Source organism: Arvicola amphibius, chromosome 5 (assembly GCF_903992535.2).
Source record: "Arvicola amphibius chromosome 5, mArvAmp1.2, whole genome shotgun sequence".
Lineage (NCBI taxonomy): Eukaryota > Metazoa > Chordata > Mammalia > Rodentia > Cricetidae > Arvicola > Arvicola amphibius.
In genome coordinates, this window is record NC_052051.1 from 134,973,102 (window position 1) to 134,995,265 (window position 22,164).

The following is a 22,164-nucleotide window of genomic DNA, read 5'->3' on the forward strand; positions in this document are numbered from 1 at the left end:
TCTGTTCCCTGCTTCCTCATCAAAGCCATGGGAACAGCTGTCCCTGATGGTCCCCCTACAACATTTGAAACCAACTCTTCCACATTTTCCCTGATGATGAGCTGAAACTGAGCCAAAAGAAACCTGTCCTCCTTCCTGCTGGGTCAGGTGCTTTGGTGACAGGAGTGTAACAGTACCCAACACCCAGCCCAAGTGGACAAGACACATACATTCCCCTGCCAGTCTCCCCACCCCTTCGGCCTTTGCCTCTTTACTACAGTGCTCTCCCTGGGAAGCTTTGTTCTCTCTGCTTTGGCTTCCTGGTAAAGCCTGCTCAGTCCTCAGCCCGTGTGACTGGACCCTTCCTTCATAGTGCATGGGTCTTTCCATCTCCTTGATTCTGTCCTCTTCTCCTCCCCTTACACTCCTACTTAGCAACCTTCAGCCTCTAGACCTCACTCCACACTGTGTAGAGTGATCCTGGCCACTACACTGAGAACCGGATGAGCCCGCATTCGAGAGATGCTGACTGCAGAGGCCGGGCGCAGAAACAAGGAGGTCATGATGACAACGGTAGCCAGGATGCGGAGGACAGGATCACACTTCATGTCTTCTAAACCATAACTACAACTGCAAAAATCCTTCCAAGAAACTGCATCCTGAAGGAAGGGCCCAGAGCTCTGTGGGAAAGCTGTTGCCTAACATGAACAAAACCCTGAATTGATACCAGAAAAAGTAAAATACAGTTGAATTGAATCCTTTCCTCTAGTTCTAGGTTCAGGTAGATGTTCTTCAAAGAAAAATTCAGACATGCTCAGTGAGGCACTTTATTGGAAATTGGATGCATACATCAATGAAGTAAAATCAAAGTAAGCATCATTTGACACAATAACATCCTAATATCTATGCTATCTTCTTACATAACAAATCCCAAGATGCCCCTGACTTGGGTATCAAAGGGCAAGCTTTAATGGTCTAGAAATATCTCCATATAAATATAAACCATAGCATCTAAAATAATCATCGCTGTTTTGAGTCGGGTTCAAGAGTCCTGGGAAATCTCGTCAAATAATAAGTACTTTAGATGGCTGCTGGAACTACAAGGGTTGGGGACATAGCTCAGTGGCAGGGCATGGCCCTATGTTCTTCATTGACACAAGAAATTAACAAAAATATGAAGCTAATGATAACAAAGTTCAGAGAGGGGAAAATTCTCTACTGTGTGATACATAAAGGGGCTGGAATGCTGGGCAGAAAACTCAGCCACCCTGCACTTCCAACACTGCTTGAGTGTCAAAGCTAACAGACGTGAGGCTCCATGCAGAAAGCAGGTCATCACTCACCTCTTTTGGCATTGTTAAATTATGGCAAAGCTCTCCTTCGGGTTACACAGGGCAGAAATTGGCAGAGAGGTTTTTGAAACTTGTGCTCATCTCTTTCCCCTGCCATACTAGCTCCCTCTCCCCAACTGAGAAAAACGGAAGAAGTGTCACAAAACGAAAAAAGTTTGGTTTGCTGAGGATGGGATACACTTTGCATCGTTCGGCGTGAGAGGCACGGACTGGCCAAAGCTGCTCTTTCCCAGTCTCCCTCACCTCCTTCACCGTCAGCAGCTCCAAGGGTCTTTGGTTCTTCAAAGCTTCTTATTGCACGGCACAACATCTGCGTGGCTTCACTGCTCACAAACACCTGTCACCTCCACTAAGTCACACAGTTCTTAACCCTGTGAAGTAGGATGGAGGGATCATGACCACTAGTTGAAAGCTAAGGAGCCTAGTACCCACAGGGTTAGGTCTCTTGATCAAATCCACACTGTTGGCCAGCTGCAGAATCAAAACTAAAATGCAAGTCCAACTCCTGAGTCTTTCTGAGAACAATCTGGGGGAGACTTGTGTCCTTATCAGGTGCCATCCACTCTCAAGGGTCTCAGACAGCCCCATTGAGAACGGGATGAGTCCGCATTCGATAGATGATGACTGCAGTGGCGGGGCACAGAAACAAGGAGGTCATGATGACAACGGTAGCCAGGATGATGAGGACAATGGCCCAGATATCCAGGATGTGCTTGGGAAGCAGGACATCCACAGGTGACTGACTGATCGCATCCATGTTGGCCCTGGAATGGACAGGAAAGAAGAGTCAGTTGTGTGCACCCTCTCCCTGCCTTCCTCCTAGGAAGGAGATCTCCAGGAGTCAGAGTTACTGTGATCGATCATTAGTGGTGATAATGGCATCATTTGCTGGGGAGTCCTATTACCAAGAACTCTTTTTAATATTTTATTACATGTGTGTGCATACAAGTGCACACCTCTACACTCATATGGTTGCCTGCAGATACCAAAAGATGATGTCAGGTTCCCTGCAGCTGGAGTTATAAGTGGTTATGGGCTGCCTGACCTGTATTCTGTGTCCTCTGCAAGAGCAGCAAATGCTCTTAACCACAGTTATCTTTCCTGCCCATTAAGCAGGTCACTTTGTATCTATTAACTCATTCTAGCCCATTAACCACCAATCCAATGAAGAGGGAGTCCAATAACTGTTCATTTAATGTTTCTTAGTGTTTATCTTCAGTTATCCCCATGATTCCCATATTCCATTGATTTAAAATGAAAATCAAACCATGTAGGTGTCATGAAGTAGGCCTAGGAAATAAACCCAGATAGATGGGGACTTTTTATGCTTATTGTTTAAACTACCACTCTGTTTCCCTCGTCCATAAAGGGATAATTCACTATTTTTTGCTCTGTGTCCCATTGCTTATTCTTTTTTTGGAGGGGGGAGAGGATGTGAGGGAACATGTGTGTACAAATGCACATGAACATGCATGATGTCATTCCTCAGGTATTATCCATCTTGCATTAGGGTAGTTTTTTTTAATACATAGCCATGGTTTTTTAATTGGGTGGGAAGTAGAAAAGAAAGACCCTATACTGGGCCTTATTCAAGGCATCTTTGGGTTCTACGGGGTTAAGGAAAACAAGATATTCCTTAAGGAAAGATCTAGGTGACCCCTGGATTTGTATACTGTGGCCCCTCACAGCCTCTATCGCTACAGAACCTAGTGTATTGTGCTCTGGAACCCTAGGGCAGGAAAAACACCACTTTCATTCCTGCTTCTTAAAATTATTGACAATCACATGGTGATGGAGAAACACAAGCAAGAAAAGGTGGCACACCAAGCTCTGTGGTACAGATGGCAAGTGCATATCCATAATCACCGTAACCACTCAGTTCCAGTGTGCAACCTGGTTTCTGAGTCGGGGTCTCTCGCTGGGACCTAGGGCTTGTAGATTCAGTTTGGCAGACTGCCAGCCAATTCCAGGGCTCTGCCTGCCTCTGCTCCCTGGCTCTGGAATTATAAGTGTGCACCACCACGCCCAGTTTTTTACACAGACACTGGGGATTCAACTAGGGCCCTGTTGTTCGTGGCAAGCACTCTACCAAATGAGGCAAGTTCCTTTTTTCTAGAGAAAGCCTGCCTACTTATTCCTTGTGGGTTCCTCGGGACACCCACTATGCACAAGGATGGGATTTGACTTAGGCATAGCATGGTGAATATCAATAGCCACACTGGGAATCTACAAGTTACTCAGACCAGTCCACCAAAGTCTTCTCCAGTACTTTTATGCACAAGCTCTTGGGAAAGGGTCAGGGTGGCTATTGAAAGGATGTATATCTGGAAAGGGTAAGGCTGTTTTGTTCACAGGCAGAGCACCTGGCTTAGAGTTAAACACAGGTGGAGCCTTGACAGTTATCACCTGATATCACTTGATAGTGAGTACCTGAACCCAGCCAAGTTTGATGCCATTTTTGCAACCCTAGACACGCCACGCATATGAGCCAATAATTTCCAGGTTCTGCTTAAACCAATGTCCGTTTGGTATCTCTCCTTTGCATCTTAAAAAAATATTTTTCAACATGCCTGTAATACAAGGGCTTGAGAAGATAGGTAAAAACATCAGAAGTTTGAGGCCAGCCTGAGCTACATTATCAAGACCATGCCAAAAAATATAACTAAATTCAGATGGGTAAGATATTCTGGTTCATAGTGTTCTCAGTGTCTTGGTAGTTGTTTTCAAAGCACCACAGGCCAAAGAAGTATCTTACATTCCATGTACTAAGTAGTTAGGTTCCAACAATTTAATAAGTATTTCTGTTCTAACAAGTTATTATGCATGTACCTGTTGAGCAATGCTGCATGTGTCTGTGTGTGGGTATGTACATACAAGTGCAGGTTCTCTCAGATGCTAGAGGTATGGACTCCCCCTAGATGTTGGTTTCGTGAATCAAACTCTGGTCCCCTGGAAGATCAAGACGTGCTATCAACTGCCATGCCATCTCTCCAGCCCCTGTGAAACTTTTTACACTTTAGGACATGACTACACAATGCCATCTTCTTTTCCTAGTCTATATTAATTTTTGTCCAGAACTAACATATCCTAACAACCATCAGAAAGAACTGCATGAGATACCACCTCCAAAAACAACATAGAAAACTCAGTGTTAAACTTGATCCAGCAGTTAAGCAGCCTGGAAGATTTTCAACATCATTATTTCTGTCAAAAATGTTACTGATAGGGAAAAGGGGCCAACAACTGACAAATAAGACCTCATGAATCTTCAAAGTTTAGGATGGCAGTGGAAATTGAGTAAAGATACCACCTACAGAATAGGAGGAAATCCTTGTCAGCTATAAATTTGACAAAGATTAATATCTAGAATACACAAGGAACTCAGAAGAAAAAGTAAACAACAAGAAAACATGTATTAGTCAAAAACGTCCTGTGGAAGCAAGCAGAGTTCTGAAAGGTGAAATACAAATGGCCAATAAATATTTTCTAAGTAGAAAATATCCATAGGCATCAAGGAAATACAAATTACATCTACTTTGAGATTCCATCTCACCCTAGTTAGATTGGCTACGAGAGAGAAAGAGAGAGAGAGAGAGAGAGAGAGAGAGAGAGAGAGAGAGAGAGAGAGAGAGAGAGAGAGAGAGAGATGCTGAGAGGACAAGGATGTATAGGAAAGAAAGTCCTTATTCACTCACTATTGGTGGGAAGTGTGGCTGTCATGAAACTCGGTCTAGAGGCTTCAGATAGATTAGATAGATAGATAGATAGATAGATAGATAGATAGATAGATAGATAGATAGATAGACAGACAGATACAAAGCAGGCAAATCTCTGTGACTTAGAGACCAGCCTGATCTACATAATGAATCCCAGGCCAGTCAGGGATACACAGAGAGAGTCTGTCTCCAAAACAAACAATCATATGACCCAGCTATACCACTCCAGAGCATATATACAAAGTATTCTGTACTCAACCACAGAGATTCTTGCATATCATCCATGTTTGTTGCTATGCTACTCATAGCAGCAAGGAAATGGAACCAGCCTAAGTGCCCATCAACTGATGAATGGATAATAATTACATAGTACACAAACACAATGGAATTGCATTCAGTGATAAAGAAAAAGCTATGATATTTGCAGAGATATGTATGAAACCAGAAAAATATGCATTCTCTTAATACGAAGATCCTAGCTTCCAATTTTTATACATTTGCATTTATGTAGACACCAGAAAACTACAAAATAACCTGTGGGAAGGAGGAAAGAGGCTTTAAGGGGTGAGGGTTGGAGAAGACATTTGATAGGAATACGGGGTAAAATGTTTAGGCAAGGAGGGAGCCAGGGGATGAGGTGGAGTAGGGGACTGGGAAGACTACAATTAAAGGTCAAATTAAAGATGCGTGAAAGGGCCAAAAGGAAAGCTGAGTTTAAAATATTTTTAAGCATTTGAGTAGAGATACCCTTCATGGGAGGATAAAGCTATTCTCAGAAGCCAAATTATTAAATGAAATCTCAGTGACAGAGAGTGGGCGACCTCCCTACAAGTTGTTAGTCACGAACGCCCTCAACACTCCCAAAACATGCAAGCAAAGTGTGCCTGCTGTTGGTTTCCCATCAGACATAGTTAAGACCTCACTGCTAAAGATGCCCCTGATCCGGATGGGACAGACAGAACTCAATGCAGAACTGGGATGAAGCTCCTTCCCTCTGTCTAGTCTTCATAGTGCTGAAGGCTCTATGCTGGGGAGAACTGTCATTGACAGTCTTACTGAGCCAAAGATCCCGAGTGCAAGCAACACTGCCCAACAGTCAAGCAAGATGTGCCCATTAGTGCAGTAGTGGCAAATCTGGTATAGGAATAGCCAAAGGGTTTCTGATTGGACTTAAAGACCACTCCACAGTAGGGAATTCACATCTGATACTATAAATTCCATCCAAAGCTCATGGGGATGGAGAGTTCATGGGCCCCAGTGGGGAAGCTACTGCTGTTATGCTAAATTAACATGATGTGTCCATGAAACTGCCTTCTAAATAATTAAGTTTATACCCATAAATTACTGCTGCTCTCAGAGAAACTTATTTTTACAGTGGGCCGCACTAGCTACAGAGACTCATAACTGGTCAAAGTGCTGAGAGTGACTACTGAACATCACTCAATATAAATAAAAACATAAAAAAATAAAACATTTATGTCACCTTCCTACGAAGGTTCAGAAAACACTGCAGAAGAAGTGGCAGAAAGAACGTGAGAGCCAGAGAACGCTGAAGATTGTGGTGGAATGCTGCCTTCTGGATACACCATGGCCTTCTCACTCTTAATATCAAAGCAGCTGTCATTACATACATGACACTAGGCCCATCAACATCCTGCCATGGATAAGTGGGAGTTCATGGAGTCTCCCCCTTCCCAGAGAATCACTGGGCAGTCAATGGCTGCAGGAAAAACACTTTCTTCAGTGGTGTGGCCATTAATAAGAAGCCTATGCTCCTGAAAATAACTTTTCACCCATGTCCCCTAAACAGCTGCAATGAAGCTCGATGGGTCACTGAAAATAGAGGGGTGTGGTGGGGTGGCTCAGCAGGTAAAGGAACTTGCCCTCACCCCTGACCATCTGAGTTCAGTCCTTGGGATTCACACAGTGGAAGGAGAGAAATGAGTCACCTAAGTTGTCATCTGACCTCCACATAAATGGTATCATCAAGTGCACACACACACACACACACACACACACACACACAAAGTAAGCGGTTTTTTTTTTTTCTTAAAGACATGAATGTAAAAAATAGGGGTTAGTTAGGAAGAGGATCAAAGGAAGCAAGAGGGAAACAAGAGAGTAATAAGAAATATGATCAAAACAGATTAAACATATATATGAGAATGCAATAATTAAACCTATTATTATGTATGATTATATATGATTATAATAAAAACAAAATAATGTCTAACATGTGCACAGAAATATATTAAGGAACCTACAGCACCTCCAGTGAGTTGAATATGACTCCCAGGTCACCTCACAATGCAGTACATTCTGTGTCCAGGCAACATGAGGCTGGCACAACTCCTATAGCCCATCTAACCTAGCATCTATGACCCTACATCCCAGTAAAATTCCCAATTCCATTCTTATTTCCTTTCCCTAACCACCAGCTTTTCTTTTTTTTCTTTTTTTTTTTTTTTTTTTGGTTTTTCCTAATGCCTTTGATTCGGTGTCTCTGCTAGCACTCTAAGTTAGCAGCCATCACACCCAGGACCAGTGGAGTACCCAGCACATACATACAGCACATTTCTGCATTCTCTGCTGTAGCGATGGATACAATTAAACTGTCCACTAATAATAAGATAAACGAGAAATATCCATATGCTGTGGTTTAGATACAGATTGAGTGTGTCCTCCATGAATCCCTGTTTAAGCTAATCTCCATTTCAAGATATTCAGAAGGAAGAAAGTTAATTAAATGGTGGTGATTTGAAGTGGAGCCCTTGACAGCTGGGCATGTAAGCACAGGCCTGTAATTCAGTATTTTGGAGACAAACACAAGAGGAACCCAAGTTTGAAGCCAGCCTAAGCAACATAGAGAAATTATTTGAGAGAGGGGTTGGAAAAGAGGGAGAAAGAGATAAGGAAGGAAGGGTGCAATAATCTGACACTGGTGAACTCCAAAATATTTTTTAAGATTTTTTTTAATTTTATGTGTGTGAGTGTTCTGGTTGCATGTATGTCTGTGTACCACATGTGTGCAGTGCCCATGGAGGTCAGAAGACAGAGTGGGATCCCCTGAACTGGAGTTACAGGCAGTTGTGAGCCACCACATGGATGCTGGCGAAATCAAACCCAGGTCCTCTAAGAGCAACAAGTGCTCTTAACTGAGGAGCCATCTATCCAGCTCCACCCACCCCCACCTGCTGCCAATATTTTCTTAAAATGAGAAGGTCTCTCAGTGACCTAGGCTGGTCTTGAACCTACTATGTAGCCAAAGATGACCATGAACTTCTGATCCTCTTGCCTCCACCTCCCAAGTGCTGGGCTCACAGGTGTGCACGATGCTCAATTCATGCCGTGCTAGAAAACAAACCCAGGGTTTCAGGCTTGCTAGGCAAACACTGACCTGCTGAGCTACATCCTCAGCCCCCACCAAAGTAATTTAAGTGGGGAAAAAAGGACAAATAAAGTACAAGATAGTGTGCATAGAATAATTCCTTCAGTTCGGATTTTGTGGATTGAGTAGATAGGAAAGTAAGGGCACAGCTGTGGAAAATATCTGCAAGAGTGATTCATCCAAAGAAAGGGTTAATAGGAGTCACCTTCCGGTAGAGTTCACCAACAATTCAAGATGCTTTTGCTTTTTATTTTTTGTGCTATTAGGCCATCTGAATTTTCTAAAGAAGAGCATTATTATAACCTCTTTATCTTGACTAAGTAGAGGGGAAAATAGAATTGGAGGGGAAGTCCTTTATGCTTTTCTGTATTGAAAAGGATCACTACATCTATAATTTTTAAATAAAATTAAGATTTGAGACGATCAAGAGTCATCAAATTTTATACACTGTGGGAAGTAAGAATCACCTTGGGATAAAACAACAAGAACACTGCTTCTTGGGCCTCAACCTTGATGACAGAAAGATTCAAGAACGATGGAGACAGCTCGTCCTGTTCCCCAGGTGATGTGAATACACAGCCAGGTTTGGGAGGGCCTGGCCTCAGTCTCTGGAGTCTTAGGCCTTTTCTAGCACTAAGATTTGAGAATCAGTGCCAGTGTGCCAGGCTGCTCAGACTTGATGGGGAGCCTCTGGCAGGGGGCCCAGCACCAGGACGGTCAGGCCAGGGCCTGCAGAGAAGGGAGAGGCACAGGCTGCTTGACTCAGCCCTAGAGATGTCGTCACTTTCTCCAAAGTCAAAGACACAGAATCTTGACTCACAGCAGACACAAACTGTTCAGGACACAAGGGGGCGGGAGAAATCGCTCTGTGGTCTCCTGATTGCATCAACAGCTAGCCTGCCTCAGGCCTGAGGAACCCCACAAAAGTCTTCCAGGAAGTCCATTAACATCAAACAGTCTCTGGAACTTCAGATGCCGGGAACACAACTTCCCTGACAGATCTTTCCTAAGCAAAGCCTGTCATTTACAGTAAAATAGGCTTTGGGGCTCATCCACACTAAGAAATCATGGACATGAAAGCTTAAGTCAGTCCTGTGTCACAGAACCTGTGAAGTAGGAGGCCTTCAGCACTTTGGCTCCTACCCTTCTGAAGTAAGCATTGAATCCCACTCCACAGCGGAGAAACCTGTGTATTCTGGTATTGTATCCTCAGTTAAACACATATTCTCATCATACCCCTGCTCCTACAAAACTAAGCAAGCAAGATGTGTAAATAAACACTTGTTATAACCCACATCCAAGACTATACCAGCACTGTTCTGGTGCAAATGAATGGGTTATGGGATTTGTGTCCATTTGAGTACATGTGTACACATGTATGTGGGGGAGGCAGTGTTCATGAGCCCCCAACTGTGCACATAGAGGCTAGCGGTCCATGTCAGACATCTTCTTCTACCAGTCTCCATCTTATTTTTTAAAACAAGGTCTCTCACTAAAATTGGAGCTCACAATTTTGGCTAGACGGTCTGGCCAATAGGCTTCCAGATCCTCCTGGCTCCACCTCTTGGCTCTGGGATTATACACATGCAATGCCACACCCAACAATTTTGCCTAGGCATTAGGGATCTGAACTCAGATCCTCACACTTCTGTGGCAAGCACTTTAGCCAATGAACCTTCTCCCCAGCACAAATGAAAGTGTTTTTAAATAGTTTCAGTGTGGGTGGGAGATGTGGCTCTGCTGGAGTCCCTGCCTTGTGAGAGCAAAGCCCTGTTTGACCCCAGCATAAACTGGGTACTGAGGAGATGCCTGCAGTCTCAGCTCTTCAGAGTGGGAGACAGGAGAGTCAGAAGCCCCTTGTCTTACAGGGCAAGTGAATTAGAAGCCTAGGTTACATGAAACACTGTCTCAAAACAAAAACAAACAAAAAGAAGGGTGGAAACAGAACAGAGAAAACGCTTCAATAGAAGACAGAGAAGGATGAGCAACTTAAGTTTCTGTCCACTCTGAAGGGTTGAATAAATATCCTTGAGACCCTAAGCATATAAACACAATATAAATTAAAAGTGATTCTAGCAAAGCAGTACTGGCACATGACTTTAACTCCAGCACTCGGAAGGCAGAGGCAGACAGATCTCTGTGAGTTCGAGGCCAGCTTGGTCTACAGAGCAAGTTCCAGGACAGCCAGGGCTACACAGAAAAAAACCTCTCTCAAAAAATAAATAAATAAATAAATAAATAAATAAAAAACAAAAAAGCTATACTAAAACAAAATGCAAAATTTACATGTTCTAAAATTAAAGGTTTTTCTCCTTCTAATAAAAACTCTGCCATGTTCTCCCTGAGCCTGTCCATTTCCTGAGCAACTGTTGGAGGAATCTCAGGCAAACGCATGGGCAGGGTCAGCTCTGTCTACATTTCACTCCTCTCTGGCCTTCAGCAGGCTGTTTCTTCCCAGGTAACAAGCTCCAAATACAATGGAAGGAAAACTTTGTCCCCTGAATAAGAACTAAACAAATCATGTTCAGCATCTTTGATTTCATGGTTTAAAAACTTGAAGAAAAGCAGGGCCCTCACCCTCTGAGGCTGGCTTCTGTTTGGCCTCATTTTAACATCCGGGTGCATCGGTCCCTTATCACTACATAAAAAGGTGTATCTTGGCACATCTAATGAATAGTAATAAATCAACCTCCTTATCACTGACTTCACAGACAAACTGCTGGTAATTTCTGATTAACTGTTCATGTTGGAATTTGGCCCCAACCATTTACGTCATAATTTTAATCCTACCATTGATAAAAATATGAAGTTTCTATGACTACAGGCAGTAAACAGCAGTCAGTCTGAACTGCTGTCATTTTGAACTAGCACACTTGATTTACCTCATGACTGAACAATAAACTTCAACATGCATTCCAGAGTTGTATTACCAGCCAAGCACAGTGGCACACAACTACAATGCCTGCACTGGAGACAGAGGCTGGAGGATTAGAAGTTCAAAGTCAGCCTAGGAAACATGAAAGCCTATCTCAGAAACTCAGAAGGGGGTGAAACAGACAAGCACAGAGACCAGAGCTGACTGCACACAGCACTCTTCTAATAATATATTTGATAGTCTGAGACCCTTGCCTGCACTTACTATGTACACCCTTCTGCAAAAAGGCACCTGACAACCTGCTTTCAGCCTAGGACTCCTACCTGCATCGAGCTATACACACTGGACAATGGGATAAGTTTCCCCCTTGGACAATATGCAGTCAAACATATTCCCAATACATCTAGGTAAGAAAGCAGGAGGGGTGATCCAGCCTGAACTGATTAGGGTGCATATGCAGTAAAGTAAACTGTGTCCTCTAAGAGAATATTTAGAGGGAATTCTCCATTTACCATCTTTTGCCTATGTATAAGTAGTTAAAATTAAATGCACTGTGGAAGGAACATGTAGAACAAAGAAATGGATTTAAGATTTATGAAGACAACTACAACACATTCCCACATCACACATTCCAAGGCTCAATATGTGGAAGGGGGCAGGAAAACTAAGAGCCAGGGGATCAGAGAGTTTGCTGTGAGAAGCTATATTCATTGAGTCTAAACAACATACCAGCCCAAGGGTGAGCTGGACAAGGATGACACCAATCAATGCATATGCCTAATTGGACAGAGAAGGCCCACAGGGCCTACACAGAGGACTACAGGCAAGTGAGGAAAGTCGGGAAGGGAAGAGAACACCAATTAGTTGTCCAGTGCCAAAAAGTCAGCTCTGAAAACACATGTGCAGGTAACATTAGCATTATATGAACTCAACAGGTTATATTTAAGAATAAAAAGCCAAGCAAGGCAATGCACACAGCTACAATCGCAGCGCTGTGGGGAACAGACAGAAGGGAATTGCCGGAACTTGCCGGCTGCCGTCCTGGCTCTCAGTTAATGATCCTGTCTCAGGGGATAAGGTGCAGAGGAACAGAGCAGATGATTCAGCATCCTCCTCCAGCCTCACATGCACATGTGTGCACATCACATGCATGCAATACATACACCATCACACAGACACACTAATACAGACTGACAGACAGAGAAAAGGAGTGGGGAGAGAAGGAAAAGGAGGGGAAGGAGGAGGAAATGGCATAACTCCTCCCCAGGCCTGCAGCTCCTAGGTGTGGGATGGTAGGAGGACTGAATTGATTTAGCCAATTTACTGAAAGTCAATAATCTCAAAATAACTACTGAATTTTGTGTTCATTAACAAGAGTAACTTACAGCTTTTTTTTTAAATGTAGTTTCTCTTGTTTATTTTGCACAGAGAGAAAGAAGGCATGGAGCTGGATGGGTGGGAGGAGGAGAGGATCTGGATCTGGGGGGAGATGAAAGAAGGGAAATAGTGGTCAAAGTATATTGTATGAAAAAAAATTTCCTTAGCCAGGCGGTGGTGGCGCACACCTTTAATCCCAGCACTCAGGAGGCAGAGACAGGTGGATCTCTGTGAGTTCAAGGCCAGCCTGGTCTACAAGAGCCCAGCAGAACTATTTTCTTAAGCAACCAAGTTCTTTGACAAAAGACAGGATCAATGTGCTCAACTAATAACACAGCACATTTAAGTGACCTAATTTTCATAAATTAAAATTTCTCAGATGTTGACTGTCAAATGGCTTTTTTCCTTTAGTTTAAAATGGACAAGATAAAAACAATTAAAAAAAAAAACGGCTTTGGCTGTTCCTGCAGAGGACTCAGGTTCAATTCCCAGCACCCAACATGGCATCTTACAACCATCTGTAACTCCATTTCTAGGGGAACTGATGCCCTCTTCTGGCCTCCACAGGCACCAAGTACTAATGTGGTGCACAGACCTATGTACAGGTAAAACACAAAAAATAAAATTTATTTTTAAATGCTGCTTTTGAAATAACTTAATTACTCTTTATGATTCTTTCACCCCCAAGAAGCATGGAGAGGTGAGGTTTCCCTTCAGACTTCTCAAACATATAATCATAAACCTTATACTTGTGTAACAAACTGCATTTGTTTAAAAAAAATAGCAAGTTTATATAGTGTTTGTATTTGCTTAGTGAATGCAAATATTGAGTTTTATCTAACCTGGCCCCATATGTTCACAAAAGCTCCCCAACAATCCTGTACAGGATGTATCTGCTTCCTGCTGTGGAAAGCAGAAGTTAACCAGGAAGGGTCTCGAAGCTCTGAAGTATGAAGGATTTTGCTAAAATACCTAGAAGTTTTACAGCTAACCTTTCTCCAGTCCTTCCACAGAGGGACATACAGCCTTTTCCAAGGGTAACTGTACACAGGGGGAAAGGAAACAGACTTTCCGGGGTCTGCTGGATACTAGTTCAGAATTAACACTGATTCCAGGAGACCCCAAGAAGCATGTGGCCTTCCTTTTAAAGTTGGGGCTTGGCTTATGGAGGTCAGGTGATTAATGGAGTTCTGGCTAACATCTGACTCGCAGTAGGTCCAGTGGGTCCCTACACTCATCCTGGGATTATTTCCGTAGTTCCAAAATGTGCAATTAGGATCAACACACTTAGAAGACAGCAGAATCCCCACATTGGTCCCCACTCCTGTAGTCACTATTGCACTAAAGCTCCTTTCAGAATCCACACAGCCTTGCACACAAGCTGGCGTGGCCCAGCGGTATAAGCCAGTACTGCCCAGCTAGAAAGCTGGCCCACGTCAGTCCCACCACTCTCTTCCCAGAGAGGGCAGATTCTTACTGTTTCTGACCAAAGGTCTTTTCAGATGTAGAGAGTGAAGATATGTGTAAGCTAAAACTATCCAGAGTTCCAGTTCTGATGATGGTAAAGCAAACAATGAACCAATCGTTTTTCTAGAAAGGCAGGGAAGCATCAGCTCAAAGGTGTTAAAAACAAACAAACAATGAAGCGTTACAGGAGACCGTCTGGGAGAGGACAGAAATCAAAGGAGGCGAGCTTGGCAATTAGGGGCAGCATTTTCCCTCATGGAAAATGGAGACTGAGCAGTGCTTCTGGCAGACGCGAGAGGGTAAGGGAGCCAAGACTGCCACGATGGACAGGGGGAACGGGCCTTGGATTTGGAACTAGAGCACTCAGTGCTACTGATGTGTTGGAAGTACACCAGGTCTCCCAGTACACCATGGCCTCTGTGAGTTAGCAAAGTCCCTAAAATAAAATTCCTGCAAATCTGGGTTTCAAGCATCTCCAAGTACCTGGCCCAAGAAAATGTGTCTTCTTGGAGGCAAGAGCATCAAACATGCTGAGTTTCGGGTTGTCATTAACATACAAAAAACCAAAAACATACAGCATAAAACCAAAATGACCAGGAATGCAAAAGAGACAGTATAGCACGAACAAAACTATCAAAACAACAGAAAACAGAGAGCCAGGTCAGGCGTGGTGGCTTGCCTATAACCCAGCACTTGAGAGACAAGGCAGGAGGGGCAAGTGTTCAAGAGTCGTTTTACCAATGTATGTTCAGGCCAGCCTGGGCTCCATGAGATACACTAACACTGCTCATTACTACGTTTTTTAAAAAATTCAAGATTGTAAGTTTGCCGGAGAAAATGAAAGAGAAAGAACATACTAGATTTCCATATCGGAATACTGGACCTAACACACTGTTAGGAACGAAAAGGCAGCAGCACACACAGTTGAAGAGGTGACTGAAGATTCATCATCAGGGAAAATTACTTAAAATGGAGCAGAGCAAAACCTAAGGATGGACAACACCAAGCCAGTAAGTGACTCAGGACACACTCGGGTCACTGTGACAAGATACAAAGACTACAAAGCACAGGTAACTGAAGATGTGGGGGTAGAGTGCAGAAACAAGGCTGGAATAAACAATAAGGCTGAGGAAAGACATCAGTTCACAAACTAAAGCTCCTGAGACCCCATGAAGACAAGTAAAATAAAGTGTGTTACAGAGAATCTGCTGAAATTCAAAAATAAAGAAAAATATCGTCAAATGAGAAACAGTTGACTGGTTGCCAGCTTTGAAATAGAAACAACATTTAGAAACAGTGAGGGCTTAAACAGGTGAAAGACATAACTCCCATGACTGATGGTGAAGCAGGATATTTCCAGACAAAAATACAGAAATAAAATATTCAACAGCAATAATGAACAGCAAAAGAAACCAAAGTAATGTACTTTGATTTTCTGACACTGTCTAGGAAAGAAAAAAAGAAAAACAATAGTAGACTTGGCTTTAATCAAGAATAAATGCCATCCTTGGAGCAGCCATTAAGGAAATTTAAGTATATTGGGGGGGGGAGGGGAAGACACTACTTCATTTTTCTCTTCCCCAAACAGTGTCAGTAAATTAAAGTTCATATATATTATCAGACAAAGTAGACTTCCAGGCAAAAAGCAGGAGGGCAAATACCATAAAGATAAAACAGTTTTTAATTTCTATGTACATAATCTCAGAATTTTAAGAAGAAATAGCCAAATTCATAGAGTGGGAGGTTATAACACAGCTCTCCCAATCAATGATAAAACCAAGGAATTTTGAACTAACTGTGGGACAGATGTTATTAGCTTTCTATAATGTATTATTTCTAAGAACTAACTGTGGGACAGATGTTATTAGCTTTCTATAATGTATTATTTCTAAGAACTAACTGTGGGACAGATGTTATTAGCTTTCTATAATGTATTATTTCTAAGAACTAACTGTGGGACAGATGTTATTAGCTTTCTATAATGTATTATTTCTAAGAACTAACTGTGGGACAGATGTTATTAGCTTTCTATAATGTATTATTTCTAAGAACTAACTGTGGGACAGATGTTATTAGCTTTCTTTTTTTTTTAAATTTATTTATTATGTACACAGTATTCAGCCTCCATGTATGCCTGCAGCCAGATTTCATTACAGATGGTTGTGAGCCACCATGTGGTTGCTGGGAATTGAACTCAGGACCTCCGGAAGAGCAGACAGTGCTCTTAACCTCTGAGCCATCTCTCCAGCCCCCTGTTATTAGCTTTCTATAATGTATTATTTCTAAGAGGAAAATAAGGCTGGAGCACTGCTCGGCTGTAGAGTGGTTGGCCTGCATGGAGCCCAGGTTCTATTCCTAGCACAGAAATAAAGGGGGGGGGGGGTTGGAAGGAAAAGGGGGAAGGCAGGAAGGAGAGGGAAAATAACTGAATAATTGCATTAGAAAACAAGAAAATACAATATATACAATTATAAATAGGATGTTGCTACAAGGTAGTCATCCCAAAGAGAATTCTAAATTGATCTCCACAAATTCTATCGCCTAAGAGCATCCCAATGACGCAGCAATGTGACCTAAGGTTCCATCAGCATCAGTGATGAATGCAATCCTGTCCTTGCTATTTCAGCCCTTTGGCTTTAGTCCCAGATGCAAACAAAGTTAATGAAGACAATAAATAGGTAAACCTTGAAGGTTATTCATTTTCATTTAAGTAAGGCTCTAGAGGACTTGGGGCTAATAAAATTATCACAGTGAGCTTAATACAGTCAATAAGAAGCCCTTTAAAAATAAGGTTTAGGACAACCGCCAAGAGGAGGCTCTCCTCTAGGGCCTACGACCTCTCCAGCCATGGATAGTTGGCTGTTACAAGGCACAAATTCCTTCCTAATGAATGATTCTTAAGTCTAATTAAATACTGTTGGTTACCCCCAAGATAAAAGTGCCACTATTACACCACTGGGGAGAGAGAGAGGAGAGAGAGAGAGAGAGAGAGAGAGAGAGAGAGAGAGAGAGAGAGAGAGGATAGATTAGATTATAGATAGATAGATAGATAGATAGATAGATAGATAGATAGATAGATAGATTTAATTTTATGTGTATGTATGAGTACCAAGTGCATGCCAGGTGCACACAGAGACCAGAAGAGGGCATCAGATCTCCTGGAATTGAAGTTATAAACTACCATGGAAGTGCTGAGAACAAAGCTCAGGTCCTCTAGAAGAGCAGCAAGAACTCTTAACTGCTGAGCCATCTCTCCAGCACATACCTCCCCTTAGGGATATTGTGTCATGCTGGTCACTTGTGGTTCATGAACTTTATAGCTGGGTAGAATTATCGACTGTTTTTCTCTCTTGGAGTTTGCATAGCACCTTCAGATCCTATGAGAGTTAATCCTCAGGAAAAAGGCTTCCAGGTCGGTTCCAGATCAATTCCTCAAAGTCTTGTGTCCAAAGCATGTGGTGTCTTTATCAGAGTCTGATCTTCAAGTTCTGGGAGGCAACCAAGGTCAATGGCCATAGCCTATATTGTTTGGGGAGTCTACTGGATTCCCCTGACGAACAACTCTGCCATTTTCCTAACCAATGTAATCTCTAACTATATTCTAAATATTAATCCTTATACTCACAGATAAGCCGAACTCTTACCCTCATCAAATAAGCTGCTTTTTGAAAGAAAAAGGGAGGAAACTATTACAGAGAGCTACAATTGGTAAAAATGAAGAGAATAAGTAACCAAAGTGTCCCCAGCCTCCACTGATACATCTACAGTGCCACCCCTACTCCTAAGGTCAAGGAAGAGCACAGAGCGAGTAGAAAGATTGTAAGAAGGTTCAGGATTTCTTTGAGGCAAGGCATTATTTCTAATCACCAAAGACAGCTTGGATTACTAACCTATTGAAGCTAAGATAATAAATTTGCTCCTTTTCAACACCAAGTTTGTAATAATCTGTTATATATCAATAGAAAACCAATATGGTAATACCACATCCACCAGATTGTTCTCTAGAAATGAAATGAATGGGTTCTAGACATGTGCACAGACTTTAGATACCACACTGTATGAAACACATAACCTATCATCCATTTCACACAGGGCAAACTAATAGCTGAAGAAATTAAATGGGCCCAGCCTGGTTGTTCATGCTTGTAATTTCAGCACTCAGTGGCAAAAGCAGGAAGATTATAGAAAGTCCAAGTCAGTCTTGTCTATTTAGCAAGTTCCAGTTCCAGGATAGTCAAAGCTACATAGCAAAACAGTCTCAAAAAAATAAAATCTCCACTACTCAATAGATATTGAATAAACATTTGACTGAACAAAGTCACAAGATTTTCTATTTAGATGAAGCTATGGGAACTCTTCCAAGTGCAGGGAATACTTTAACAGCAAAGGGAATATAGAAAGACCCTTTTCTTTATTTTTACACTACAGATGAATGTTAAAAACCCAGACTCTGAGGCCAGGAAGCATGTGTTTAAAATGCAGGCCCACTACCTTCTGGCTAAGCAACCTTAAGTATGCTAATTGAACTTCCTCATGCTTCTATTTACTTAGCTGAAAACAAAACCAAATATGGGGGGAAAGTATCTGCCTCAGGATTAAGAGAATTATCTGAGATAATCACACACAGCACATAATACTGCTCTCCCAAAGTAAGAGCTCTACAAATACTAACTCTTATCATGATTGGAAATTCCTGTCTGTAAAGAACATTAACCTAAGCAAACATCTTCCCCTCCTTCAGCTAAAGTCTGCTAGCATCCTAGACTAGGAAAGAAATTCTACTTTGTAAACAAAGACAACAAATGGCGTTGCGTTCAGATGGAGTCTGCCTCCCAAGGTTCCTCAGGGGAACAGCACTGAGAGGTGGTACTGCCTGGGGGCATATAATAAATAAGGTCACGGGAGACCACCTTTGAGTGATTAGGCCAGTGTTCCAGAATGGGTTCCTGCCATGAAACCAGGTTATTACATAGCAAGGTCATACCACATGCTTCTTTATTAGCCTCTTGGTACACACATCTCTGTTTCTCCTTTACCATGAGTCATGTGTCACCATGAAGCCCTCATCAGAAACCAGTGTCGTGCTCTCAAACCTCTAGAGCAGTAATCCCAATAAACCTCTTTTAAAACCAATACAGCCTTGAATATTTTATCAATATAAAGCCTTCTAAGACAGATGATAATCCAAACCAAAAATTTTTTAAATCAACTGATACAGTTAATAAGCTTACTCTGGTCCAACGACGAAGTTGATAGTCATTCAGTCTGACTAGATAAATAGAGATGGCACTCTTACTACCACTAGAGACAAGGGAGTATGACTAGATATATCAACAAATAAAAGTTTTTGCCCTTAAGGAGGCAAGCTGTCAAGTTAGACATATTTGACACACACTTTTAATCCCCAGTTAAATGGAAGAGGTGGGTGAATCTCTGTGAGTCTCAGGCCAGCCAGGGATACACAGTAAGACCCAATCTCAAAAAAAAAAAAAAAAAAAAAAAAAAAAAAAAAATCAGACTGGGTGTGTAGGTCAGTGGTAGAGCACTTGCCTAGCATATTAGACCCTAGATTCAATTCTAGTACTGCAATTAAGAAAGAAAGCAGGCTGAGAAATAGTTTAATAAGTACTTGTTTCATAAGCATGAAGACCCAAGTTCAATCCCCAGTACTCAGAAAAAAAAAGCCAAGCATGGTGGCACTTGCTTGTACTCCCATTGCTTTGGAGATGGTGGCAAGAGGATGCCTGAGGCTGGTTCCAGTCAGCCTAGCCTATTGGGCAAGTTCCAGGCCATCGAGAGATGCTGTCTCAACAAAACAAGATGGGGGTGGCAAGATGGCTCATCAGGTAAAGTTCATTTGCCACACAAACCTGGTAACCTGAGTTCAATCCATGGAACCCACATAAAGGTAAAAGAAAAGAAATGACAAAGTTGTCCTCTGATCTCCACACATGCACACCCCATAGCAAACACACACACACACACACACACTTATAACAAGGTGATGGTGCTGGGATGCACTACTCCATGTCATCTTTACATGAGAATACAGGGAAGCTACAGAGAGACTCCTAGAACAAACAGGTGCATAAAAAGGTAGTGGCCCTCATCCTTCCACTCTGCCTAAGAAAAAGAGGACTACAGACGGCAAGGGATTTTTATATGGGTTGGAAGGACAGGTGGAGATTCAAGAGAAAGGAAAGAAGAGAAGTGGGCTGAGCAGAGCAGATCACAAAGCCCCAAAGTGCTGAGCTGCAGGCTGTACTGGGACACGTGGAGTCCTGGCATCTTCAGCAAAGGCTTAGTCTCTCCCAGCATCAGTTCCACTTGCAGAAGGGGGTGTGGCACAACACCTGTGGGAGTCAAATGAACAAGTGGGCCTAAAATAGCACTGCACTTTGTTGTGGGATATTTAGTTTGTTGTGGTATATTTGATCACACTGTGTGAAAGGCACCTTCTGGTTGGTTTAATAAAGAGCTGAATGGCTAATAGCTAGGCAGGAGCAATTAGTCAGGACTTCTGAACAAAGAGAGAAACTCAGGAGGATGTAAGTACCAGAGAGACACAGAGCAAGTCGGAGATGCAGAATAAAATAAAAGTTTTTAAAATAATAATATTATGGCAGAACTTGGATTAATAGAGATTATAGAAACAGGTTAGTTTGAGTTATAAGAGCTAGTTGAGAACAAACCTAAGCTAAAGGCCAAGGTTTCATAATTAATAAGTATCTGTGTCATTATTAAAGCAGTGCACAGTGCCATAGAATTGAATTGATCAAATGAACATGGGAGGGGGGGGACACTCTTTTAAAAAAAAGAGGTCAGAAGCCCTAACAACTAGGAGGCATTAGTGGTCTAAACTGATCTGAATCCAGTGGAGGCAACCACAGTGGTAACTTTGATAGCCTTTGATAACCATGGTCTGTCCCAAGCTTTGACCTTCCTCTAAAACAGCTCACCCTCAACACCAGAACTGAAGGGAAGAGTTAGGGTTTAAGAGGTCATCCAACTGGTTTTACCACAAGGACCTACTGAGGAAGGAGGCAATAAAAGAAATGACTTCCTGCTAGCAGGCAGGCTTAATTACGCCACAGCAGGAGAAAAGACAGAGGCAGGTGGCATCCTGCAGGTGTGGCCCTTATCCAGCTCTGCCAGCAATCTGAGCAGATAGTGGGGCTGCTACCTCTACAGATACAGGGCAGAGAGGAGACAGCTCTGAGTCATGGGCACTGTGGGTGTCTGAAGATGTATGACTGCAAATATCTTCCAGAAAGTGAATCATGGCAGGCATGGTAGCACATGCCTTAAGTCCCAGCACTTGGAAGGCAGACACAGGTGGATCTATCTTAATCTGTGGCTAACCTGGTTTATAATAGTGAGTCCCAGGACAGAAAAGGGTAGAGAGACCCAGTCAAAAGAAAAAACACACAAAACAGAAAGTGAACCATAAAGGCAGGGAACCAGAAAACCAACACAATGACTTGCCAGTATCATGTCTCTTCTTTGCTCCCCTCCCTGCCTCTCCCCTCCACATAAACCCTCTCCCAAGGTCCCCATGCTCCCAATTTACTCAGGAGATCTTGTCTTTTTTTAATTCCCATGTAGATTAGATCCATGTATTTCTCTCTTAGAGTCCTCATTGTTGCCTATGTTCTCTGGGATTGTGATTCGTAGGCTAGTTTTCTTTGCTTTATGTTTAAAAACCAACTATGAGTAAGTACATGTGATAATTGTCTTTCTGGGTCTGGGTTACCTCCCTCAAAATTATGCTTTCTAGCTCCATCCACTTGCCTGCGAATTTCAAGATGTCATTATTCTTTTCTGCTGTGTAGTACTCCATTGTGTAAATGTACCACATTTTCCTTATCCATTCTTTGGTCAAAGGGCATTTAGGTTGTTTCCAGGTTCTGGCTATGACAAACAATGCTGCTATAAACATAGCTGAGCACATGTCCTTGTGGCACGATTGAGCATCCTTTGGATATATACCCAAAAGTTGTATTGTTGGGT

The 22,164-nt window shown here is 42.4% G+C and overlaps 1 protein-coding gene across 5 annotated transcripts in view; it reads right to left on the reverse strand.

The window, feature by feature from the left end:
• Positions 1–790: 790 nt before the first annotated feature.
• Smim3 (small integral membrane protein 3) overlaps positions 791–22,164 on the reverse strand; it is a 60,886-nt gene continuing 39,512 nt past the window's right edge. For 4 of the 5 annotated variants that reach the window (XM_038330271.1, XM_038330273.1, XM_038330274.1 and 1 more), the window contains one exon: positions 791–2,095. In XM_038330271.1, the coding sequence (XP_038186199.1) occupies positions 1,906–2,095 (190 nt within the window). In that variant the 3' untranslated portion in view covers positions 791–1,905. Of the gene's footprint in view, positions 2,096–8,302; positions 8,399–22,164 lie in introns of all 5 variants that reach the window. The other variant, XM_038330275.1, reaches the window with a different exon arrangement.